The 11507-nt window shown below is 40.2% G+C and overlaps 1 protein-coding gene across 1 annotated transcript in view; it reads right to left on the reverse strand.

Moving 5' to 3' along the window:
- LOC131885612 (uncharacterized) overlaps nucleotides 1–11149 on the reverse strand; it is a 15089-nt gene extending 3940 nt beyond the window's left edge. The window contains exons 1-2 of the mRNA XM_059233715.1: nucleotides 10707–11149; nucleotides 9738–10445 (exon numbers count right to left, since the gene is read on the reverse strand). Coding sequence (XP_059089698.1) covers nucleotides 9738–10445; nucleotides 10707–10928 — 930 coding nt within the window. The 5' untranslated portion in view covers nucleotides 10929–11149. The remainder of the gene's footprint in view (nucleotides 1–9737; nucleotides 10446–10706) is intronic.
- Between the last annotated feature and the right edge of the window lie 358 nt (nucleotides 11150–11507).

The following is an 11507-nucleotide window of genomic DNA, read 5'->3' on the forward strand; positions in this document are numbered from 1 at the left end:
TATGGTTGGATTGCATATTATATCAACGGAAGAATGTATTGACTTACAAGTTCTTTGTTTTGTACTACTGCACTTGGGATAACATTGTCAATATCAGTTGAAAATAAAATAAAAAGTGCGCTTTCACAGCCATACATCATACAAAATACCATTCTCCTCAAATGCCGCATTCTACGTAGTTGATGTCAAATTATGAATAACGTACATCGTGCGTAGTACACTCTTGAAAGGGTTGTTCCATGTTCCTTGTGGTATGTACTATGTCCCGATAATTGTGTGTGGTGTTTGATAAACGAGATCTACTATACATCACATTGGTAACCATAGACATTATGACAGGCTATTTCCTGTTTTAATCTACTTAAACAGATCAGCTGGGCAGATTAGCGTTATCTTCATTGAACAGTCAAACGGCATGAGCGACACTGACTGGGTACGTTGTTCTAAAGCTCATTGGTTAAAATCTGTCAGATATACCGAAGGAAATGAAAAAAGTATGGAAGTGTAAGAGCCGAAAAGAGACTAGTTTAACGCTCCAACCCGGTATTCTTGAAGAGAACATCGTTAGAGGCTAGAGCTCTAGATAGAGTAACGTCGCTATTTGTTTTCCATTTTACCAAGCCTGCAGCCAGTATCCATTGAGATCTACGTGTGGAGGGGACAAAGTTACTTATCTACAAAAAAACAAACGCCAAAGAATCGGCAACTGAACTGTCATTCATTTATTGATCTATTTAAAGAGCCATTGGACTAATTATGTTTGACTTACTTGACGCAAAATATAGACAACACCTTTCCGTCTGAAATACTTAGAAGGGATAAAAACCATGAACCATTGGAATATGGACAGGAATATCAGGGTCAAGAACTAACTTTTGGGAAGAGAAGGAAGGAATTGCAGTTTTTTTCAAATTGCGCATTTTTTTCATTGATTTTAATCGGTCAATTAAAAGTTATGACCTTGTGAAGCACACTATTTCTGCTTTTGAAAATGAAAACCAAAGGGGCAGGTTCTTTATGGTGAGTCATTTGAACGTCCGAAAGGTACAAAATGGACCAAAATACACACTTTTAAGAACTGCGCAATGTTTTCCGATTGTTTTAATATCAAGTCAGTGCATGCTAGATGCTATTTTGCCATTTATCATTTATTCTTGTCATATCCATTCAGTTTTATTCACATACCAGGTACTTTCAAAATGAATATGCACTTACTTTATACATTTTTGACCAATGATTATTTGCTTAGATTGCAACCATGGAAATATGGCACTACCTATCTTGAGTAAATTTGCAACATTCACTTTCTGTTACCGCTGACCGTATTTGAACAATTTCCATTTCGATTATGCATGTTGGCGTCACTCCTGTCAATTATGGCATAAAAAATCTAAAATTTCAACTTCATATGCTGCAAATCACAGATATGTACAGATCCGATGTACCGCTCAATTTGTTGAACAAAACGTGCGGCTGATGGGAGCAAAAAGTTTGTGCCCAAACAATGGTTGAAGTACCTCTCTCTCAACGTTGACTTCGAGCAGATTCGCGAAAAACTTCATTTTGATTTACAAAAAATACTCAATGCTCATTTTCAATGTGGTAAATAGAGACAAGAAAAACATTTTGTTTTGACGTTGAGTGTAAATTCCCGACGTTTGTCAGAACTAGTTTTGTTTACAACAGATGTTCTTCTTGTTAGGTGAACTTGGGCTCAGACAACCATTCACATTCAAAACTGTACAACTTTGAGCAGTAAAGCTTTGAGACTAAAGATAAAAAGTCACTACTGGAAGACAAACTAGTCTTGACAAACGTCTGGAATTTAGCCTCAACGGCAAAACAAAATGTTTTACCTGTCTCTAATGATAATAAAGCGTATCTTGTCTGATGCTCCAAGAAAGCTCGTTCAAAAACAGGAAGCCATTGCTGAGCACATGGACAGAGAAGCAGAAGAAGCAATGACAGGTCTGTTCTAGTAAGTATGCTCCTCAAGTTTCAGAAAGATCATGCGCAACCTCTCATTTTTGTTTATAATGAAAGTTCATTATGAGTAAAAGGTGAAGTTCTTTTTCATGCATAAGCTGGTCGGGTATCTAGTCTGGAATAGAGATGAGTGATTAAAATGCTGAAGGACCAAACATGAGACCATGAAGGAGTGATAACTATTCCTATGCAGGAAAATTTGAGTTGTTTGGGCACAACCCCCTCGATTTGGCCCGAGATTTGGCTGACGGCCATTCATTTTTTTGGATTTTCCTCCGATACAGGGGATGAATTAAAAGACATGAGTTGCTCGTGGGCTAGTGGGCAAGGCCATGGACTTCCTCCTTATCTCCTAATACGTTCACTTAATTCAGAATACGCACTTCATTCGACCACAATATCTGGTTGAATAGACGAACTCGGCCAAGTTTGAGCCCAAGGACATGCCTAGGGAACTCAGGAGATATGGTCAAAGTAATGTTGTAAACACTAAATATTCGAAGGTTGAAACGAACCACTTTACAACTAAATAGTGTAAAAATGACCTACCTTTAATTGAATAGAACTACGTTTCTTATTTTACTCCTTTTATTCGAAAAGTGACTCAGAGTCGCTATGACCAAGAGCAGGCCGATTTGACGGAAAGCTCGCTCGCAGTCCATATTTCTAGAAGCCCGTGACAAGGCCAAGCGCGGAAAAATATTCGATCCTGGAATGAATTGGAATTGACAGAGAGGGAGAGGCCTTGTATATAGGACTGGTCTGGTATTATGTTCGACAAATTATCTAAGTCAGATTTAAAGATGGCATTGAATCATCTGATACGTAGATTCGTCGATGGCAGGAGGGTTAAAGATTATGTTGGCTAGGAGTTCTATATACGTAGAATGAACGTGGATTTCATGGTTTTGAGTAGTCTCGTTTCATTATGACTAAACTGCACTCTCACCTCAGATGTTACACCCTACGGTCATTCTTGTTAAAAAGTTTTCCCGTGTTCGGTCATCGTTTTTAAATGAATTTAAAATCATAAAATATGCGATCTAAAAATGTTGCTTTGGTTGAAATTTAGAACTCTCTTGGCGTTAGAATGAACTTTCCAATTAATGATGTTGCTAGTCCGGCAAGGAGATAAGAGGAATTTGAAAGCTACGAGTACATTCAGATTATTTCTGGGACATACATGAAAGATTGTGACAGAATATATGTAACGCTTCAATGGCATTTCTATTTGATACAAGGAAAATTGCATATTTTTGTGTTCTTACATGTTCTTCTTTCTACTCAATCCCGTTTTTTTGGAACGCTTTATGAGCAAGAAATTTTCACACGTTTTTAAAGCTGAATAAGTTTTGTTTTAAAGTCAATTGGATGTAAAACTTCTGATTATATTCGGATTAAGCAAAACTATTTCTGATTCGGATTGAGTGAAAAATCTCGAATTCGGATCCGATCGGATTGAACAAAGCTTTCGGATTCGGATTGAGCGAAAACAATCTGATTCGGTTTGGTCAGATTGGAAAAAATGTGCCGGATTTGGATTACAAAAATTAACTTCGAAGCGGAGCGTTTGTCGGATCCGATGCACAGCTCTAACACATACTATCTCTCCTATCCAATGCATTGATATTTTTACCTCAACTCTCATTCTATGATCTAATACCCTGCGATTTCGTATACAGTCTCTGAATTCAACAGTTTCACGTCCCAGGTGGAATCAACTTTACGAAGTTGAAACCGAGAGAGGCAAAGCTATAAAACAATGCCTTTGTACTGATTGCTAAAATGAACGCGAAAATTAAAACCCTTCAACACTGCAGAGGATATTCCAGAAACATATTTGTTTCCATTTTTCGATTTTTAAGACAAAAAGCTGCCGCCAACAAAGTAACTTCAGTTATTCTTGGGTTTTAATAAAAATCCCTGGATCTGGAGCCATTTGGGCTCCAATGAGTTCAGCAGTTTTGCAAAAGCTCGAGCAGGTCCAAAGATGTTCTACTAGGAACATTGAGGATATGAGAGAGCTCTCGTATTGGGAGAGGTTAGAAAGGTTGGGATTGTACAGTATTCAAAAGAGGTACGAAAGGTATCTTATATTGCACGTTTTCAAAAGCATTCATGAGCTTTGCCCTAACCCAGGTGTTAGGGTCAACTGTAGTGACCGTAAAGGCTTAACGTAACTTTTAAGAATACCTTCAAGCCTTTGAGAATGAAGGCTAGTCCAAACATTTATATCCAAGTCTCTTCTTTCTCAGGCTCCGTCATTGGTCAATTTGATGCCTTCAAATACCCATTCGTAGGGCGTATGTAGGCGTTCATCCAGTAGCAGGATGTAAATCAGACTTGGACAAGTTTTTGACTAAAGTTCCAAATAGATGCGTCATAGACCATACGAATTTGATCCTCGGAGAAACAGAGAATCTTGACTAAGATGTCGCCGTTGAATACTTTGATGAAAGTCAACAGGTCGCTAACGGCACTCCTGTGCTCCAACAAAGGAAGATCCCACACGTCCAACCTATCTGGATGTTCCAGACTCAAGGACTCCACTGCCAGCCTCGTCATCCATCCCTGGACGGACTCCAGGAGTTCAGAAGAGTACCTCAGGCGGAAGAGGCATATTCAACAAGGGTCGAACATATATGACCAAGAGTGGTTTGAGGGTGCTAAGGCGCCGGATGGAGAAGAAACGTTTGATTATTCCCATCACCGAATTAGCACTACTGAGGCTTGTTTTTTAAAGCTTTTACCTTGGAGTCAAGGGCGTGAATATTAACCGGTATGAAAATACCCTCGGGCACTCGCCAGAGTGGTGAGTGCATGCTCATTCTGGGTAGCTTCCAAGCCATAACTCAGAGGTACGAGCGTTCAAAAAACTCGGCTATGGCCACCTTGGCCAAGGATACCTTTAACAGGAGGATTGGACATGGCAATTGGCGAAGCTAGGCCACTTTGTGATAACAATATTTCAGCTCTCCAAAAGCCATAAGGGATTCTACCATACATTATGGAAAAGCTATTGAAAAAAAAGTAGTATATTTATGACAAAATTTTGAGTTATCTTACTTTAAATGAAAATATTGAAAGTTTATCTTTTATGTTGTAAAAAAAGTATAGAGTTTTAAGAATAAGTAACCATGAACATAATAAAAGATGCGCCCTTTAGTCTCAAATGCCATTACCTTACTGCCTGTTTTCCATTTAAGCCTCGGTCACAGAGCTGTGACAAAAAGAAAAATCGGCCTAGCTCCGCTGATGTCCACTCCTCTAGTTCAAGGCCTCTATGCCTTGACACAATGGTTGAAAGTGACAGCATGGACTTCCTTCCCATCCTCTAATGCCATTGATACAAGTTCGTTGAGCTCTAGGAGATTGGCAATACATGATTTACCGGGGAAAAAACCGTGTGGATCGGTTTCCATGACACTACCCTCCGCCATGAAGCTCCATAGCCGATCTTTCATCAACCGCTCCTTAAGTTTCCCTGGTTAAGGATATTGGACCATGGTTAGACGTCTTTCACTTGCCATCCGCCATTTCACCATTGTTCTGAATGACACTGTCCGTCTACTCTTACGTGTTCGACGCTCAGACCATATAAAGGCATCATAGATGGCTGCAAGGCTTAGATTTTTGAGTACCAACCAGGTGGTTGTCCAACAGGCGTCAGTTGCAGTTTGGAAGTGTGCAAATTCGCGAAAAGATGTAAAAGGTCCTCTGGATCATGTGGCTACACCCATCAACACTGTTACTAAGGCCGCATCTGAGGGATAACTAGGAGCCTGCTCCCCCTCCACTGTCGCAACTAACATTACTAAAATCTGGATTTCCTCTCCAGAGCTCCGAGGAGCTAAGACTCTTTTGGAATCAAAGGGTATAGCAAAGGAGCTTGCTACAAATACCCTGTTCTAAGCAGACAACAAACAAATTTTGCCACAAATCTCTTATCTTATTTTATTATAACTGGTATGTGATCAACACCTGAGTTTCAAATCACAGATTTTATTAGAGCTTGTAGTAGTTGAAAAATTAGAGCCCTCCTATTTTTATAGTTGAGAAGATCTGAAATATATATTCTGTCTACCACTACTACTACTACTACTACTACTACCCACTTTCAATAGAGGGAAAACGTTTGCACGTCGCCAGTCCAGTGGCACTTCCCCATACAAAATAGAGCGTGAAAAGATAAGTAAAAGCGAATACGCTACGGGTTCGATAATTCACAAGCTGGATGACATACCATCTGGTCCGTGGCTGGCAGATTGTTTCAGTCCCATGAAATTTTAGGATTTTAAACTTATCAATTTCGACTCTCACGTCGGACCCACCTGGATCTGAACAAACATCTACCCCCACTACTCGAATGCAAGGATCGAACGCAGATGAAAAAAAACCGGCCAATTCTCTCTAGTCTCTCAATGACCTGCTCTAAATGCTCAATCAGTTGGGTGACCGTAGTGAAATGTGCATGGACTTCAAGAAATTCAACAAGTTTGAACTTCATGATCTTCTCAAACACCTTCGCAATATTCGAAGGGAGAGAAATCAGCCTTTAGTTACTGGGGAGCGACCCTTTGAAAATTGGAACAGCATGAGCTAGCTTCAGAGAAGAGGGAAACTTGCCCTGATACAAGATGCAACGCATCAAGTACGAGAAAAAAGGACCACAAACCAATGAGTATTTCATCAGAAACTGAGATGTCACTCAATCAGGGCCAGGGGAACTCGAGAGTCTCAAGTCCCTGATGGCCTCTAAAGCATCTTGATCTGTGACTACAAGATCATCTAAATGCTCAGCTTGACAAGCCTTGCCAGTCCCAAAAAAATCATTAATAGAGCAATGGCCTGTTGCTCCTAAACTCCTTGGAGTTAAAAACACACTACAGAACCGATCTCCAAGTATGCTGGCCATGGGCTCTATATTGTCTATGACTTCCCCGTTGACCTCAAAAGGCCCTACAGGGTGCTTTATTTTTCTTTTCGAGTTTGCATAAGAGAAAAATGCCTTCAGATTCGACTTAATCTCCTTGACTCCTCCACTCTCCTTTTTCAATTGGTCATTCAAAATGAAGGCCTCAATCCTACATTGAATCAAACCCAACTTTCTTTGAAGGCTAGCCACAACTATTGGATTCAAATTGCTCTGGAGCCTTTTTGCTATATTGCAACTCTTTTTTTTGAAGAGTTGCTTCCAATACCTAGGATTTCTAACTTGTGTCCAACTTTTCGGAACATATTTAGTGATAATTAGTGTGGAGTAAACCTCTGCAAAGACTAGAATCATCCTTTCGATGGCTCCGTTTATGGACGGTTGCTGCTTCAGAATTGAAACCAGGTCCACTTGTTCTATTCTTTATACAGTCAACGGCCAATGTTCATCTTTGAACTTCAACTGAGCTAGATCGACCTTTCTGTTTGTTCTTATGATTTTCAGTCATAAGACAAACCTAATCATAGTGCCACATTCATTTAGTCACATTCCTGAGGAACAGCATCCTGGGGGCCTTGTATCGAGGCTTTTACCTCAGAGGTAGGTTATGGGCATTACCAGAGGCCTATTTTTTAAACGCTCTTACCTTGGAGCTAAGGCTTGGACGTTACTCCGAATGAGCATCCACGAGCCACTCCTGTCAGCATCTGGTTCAAACTAAACAACGTCCAAGAACCAAACTCCGAGGGCAAGATCTCTAAGAAACACGTCTCAGGAAAGAAACAATGGCTTTTCATCCTAGAGTAACTTTTGCACAGTACCTACGTCCCAGGCCAAAGCTCGGAAGCGAACTTCTGATGAGTAATTTACAAACTTCAAGTGGTAATGTCTTTGGAGAAATTGTATCGGTATATGTTGACCACATTTGTTGAACAAGTCTATTGCAATCGATAGCCACAGTAAAGTACTATTACAATAGAAATTATTTTTCAGGGTGTAGCGATCATTTTCCCACCCAACAAATTCCAATCCAAAAACACTTATTCAGTCTCTGCGTTGTTGAAAATTAGGCTTAGTGTGGCTCTGGATGATTAACTAATCTCGAAGAATGTTTCATGTATGGAAGGTGTTAAAGATCATCCGGACTAATCATGGATCAAAGGCTTTCTCCAAAAAAATTGATGGTCATGTTGAGATTATTTCTAACCAAAAAGATGGTCCATCCTGCCCAGATTCTCGTGACTTGGGCTTAAGCCTATCAATGAAGCCTATTCGGCAAAACAAGTCCTTTATGCAATGAGTAAAGAACAATCTAAAGGACAAAGGAGTTAGTTAGCCAGCCACAAGCCGCAAATGTTACCTTCTTCAGATTACTCCCATATAATTCATGATCATATAATAGTGGCTGATCATAGATCAGGATTAGACAAAAATCTACCGGCAGGGTCGCCCATAACTCCTCTCACACTCCTAAGACGTTCAGCACAATATCATGTAATTTCTGATGGTGGCAAAACTTTCTCCACCCACACTCTCAAGCGCCTTTCTCCAGCATATAGGTATGGTTCTCATATTATGTCAAGAACCAGAAACAAATATGAGATCCAAGCCCATCAACTTGGATCAGATGCATTATAGAGTATATAATCCAATATTCACAATTCAAATGACCATGCCTTACCTAACCTTAGAGTTATACACAACTTACAGGCCCTCCAGAAAGAGGTTCTGATTTCTGCACTCTGCCCTGGTTTTACTATCTGGCTTATACTCTTTGCATCTTCAGCTTACGTATATGCAAGAGTATATGCCAAGTAATTTTCCTTAAAGAAAGGTACGCAGAGATATTTTATAAAACATACCGCCCTGAGGTTACCTCGAGCCTCTACAATGGCAGCAAATGTTTGCAATCGCTGAGGTTACTCCTCTTAGATAACATCCTATACCATTGCTCGACGCTTTATCCTTGTATCAATGTACTCGCGTGTAATGAATATAAATGCTGTGGGTAGGTCTTCCTGCCAAACTCAGAAGGACAACTCAAAATGAAGCCATGCCTCATAGGTTACATATTGCGGAGAAATAGTCATTTCTTCGTGATTCTAGAAACGCACTTGGTTAGAGTATTCCACTTTTGGAAGGTCTTTCTGATTAAGTTAAATGTCATATTACCAGACTTTCGTACATATTTGACTGTGGAATATGGCCCTCGACGTCTATTAGTTGGCCAAAACCGTACAATTAATCCAATTTGCAGTTGTACGGTAGTCCAAATAATTGAGCCATTCGTTAATCTAGCTAGCAAGCTCTTGTCACTTTGAAGAACAAAGTTAGAAACTTAGAGGTACTAGTGCATAATAATTGAAGCCGTTTCAGCCCAAATCCAAATCAGGAAATTAGAAGAGCAGAAGCTTAAGATCAGCTTACGCAATATAAAACAATTAGGGCAAGTGAAAGCACTTGATTTATCATGGGCAATCAAAATATCTGACAGTATCAAAATTACTGTCAATTCCTGAGCAAAGCATTATGCTAATCGATTAGTCGGCGAAAGCCACGAAGATCCTCAAAACCTGGATCATGGTTGGCTCTCAAATGAAGATCCGTTACAACATTGGATTGTCATCGAGGGTTAGATTAGGGGGTCGACCTAATCTAGTAGAGTATTGCATTTCTGTCTTTTTTTCTTCAAGATGAAAGATTGGTGAAAACAAAAACCGTCTAGATTTAATAATAGATCATCACCAAAGTGAAGTAAATCGGATGAGTACAAGGCAAGAAGCTTTTTGAAATCTAGACATGTTCTTCGTTTGCTTACCTTATACAATGCCTCAAGGGCATGGAATGGAATGAAGTGGCTGGCATCCAATGGGACAACGTTGCCCACGTCATTGGAATTGATGGATCTCAAGCCGAGTAAAATTCCCTCTCCAATGGGTGGGAAAGATTCCAACTGGTCGGCGAAGGATGACGCATTACTTAGTCCGAGAAACAAGAAAACGACCACGGCTTGGATGACACTCTCCTTTCCAAGCACTATGGCTGCCTTCGTCTGGTCGGGAATGGCCAGGTCCTTCAAGAAGAGATCCATAACGAAATGCGAGTACTCATGGGTCATATCTTGGATGAGCATCAATGCTTCCGTTCGCTCTTGCCCCTGGCTCTTGGCAAAACCCAAGATGGCATTGTACTCTTGAATAGGTCTGAGCCTCACCCGGTAGGCCATGAGCTGTTGATGCTTGCTTTGGAACATGGCGTGAATGATTCTTTGCTCTTCGGGCGGAAACCCTCGGATAACGTGAGATTCTCTCCATTTGTTCACCACAAGAGCTTGGAACAGATTCGAGTCCGAAATCGTTTCCAGAAAAGACGGGGGGAGAATTGACGAAGAATCATCCGACGGAGATTGGACCATGGCGGGTAATCGAGAGGGACCGGGTTGTGGATCAAACTCTTGGACCAGTACGGGTGAGAAACTTGTGGGAGGAACCACACTTGAAACATGCGCAGGTATTTGAAAGGCTGCCTAAAATTAGATATGAGCGTGCGTGCAATTGAAAGTTTAATGGCTACATATGGGTTTCCTTTAATGCAAAATTAGCAAACACATATTTAGTCCAACATGTTTCAAATTGGCATGACAACCAAGACAGTTGCGGGGGGGGAACTTATTTACGGACGACAACTCTCTCACTCACACAACCATCTGAAGGCGGATGTTTCGACTTTGAGCCCGCACAGACCAGGTCAATTGGTTCATAATAGAAAAATGCAAATGACAACTTACTCCGTCCGCGTGTTTTGAGGTTGTTGCTTTGGACCGTTGTCGGAGTTGTCTCAGTGATTCGTTGGGTCCTCGGATGAGACTTTCTTTCATTCCTACTTCGAAACATTTTTTCAGCCGACATGCCGGACATTTGTAGTGTGTAGCCACCAGTGAGCAACTCTCAGGGTCTGAAACACATGAACACATAAACATCAGAAGCAACCTTTGACAGGTTAAACACATTGGCAATAGCTATTTCCAGCAATTGAAACAGAGGACATTTTCATTTCTCTGATTTGAAGAATTAAAAAAATGTATCTTCTCTCCACTTTCGTTTACTATATCCATGTTGTTTCAGCACTCAATATACTCACAGTGAACCGATTGGAGTAAGCCAACGAAAAACAATATGTCAAAAGGTATTACACAATCTTCAGAATTATGAGGTAACTGACCAAAACAACAAATGCGTAACTGAAATGGCATTTCCGAGTAAATCTTAGCAATTTTATTTGCATGTAGACTAATCTATGTTTCTAATTAATTACATTGTATGTCATAAAAGTAAGACATCTCAATTGCATTTGAAGACTACTACGTAGCCCATGTTTGGACTTCAAATGGTTTTAACTCCAAACCGGACCACTTTGTGGGAATAACTTGGGTCACTTTTCAAAATAAATTTAATTGATAAACTTAGAATATCGGTTATACAGATGGCTTTTGTACCATTTGTCTTTAAAATGGTTCGTAGTGTTAAATACTTTTTAACGCTGATGGCCGGAAGATTCGAACTGTTGTTATTGCAAAAACAGAACTTCG

Source organism: Tigriopus californicus, chromosome 8 (genome assembly GCF_007210705.1).
Source record: "Tigriopus californicus strain San Diego chromosome 8, Tcal_SD_v2.1, whole genome shotgun sequence".
In the NCBI taxonomy this organism is placed as follows: domain Eukaryota; kingdom Metazoa; phylum Arthropoda; class Copepoda; order Harpacticoida; family Harpacticidae; genus Tigriopus; species Tigriopus californicus.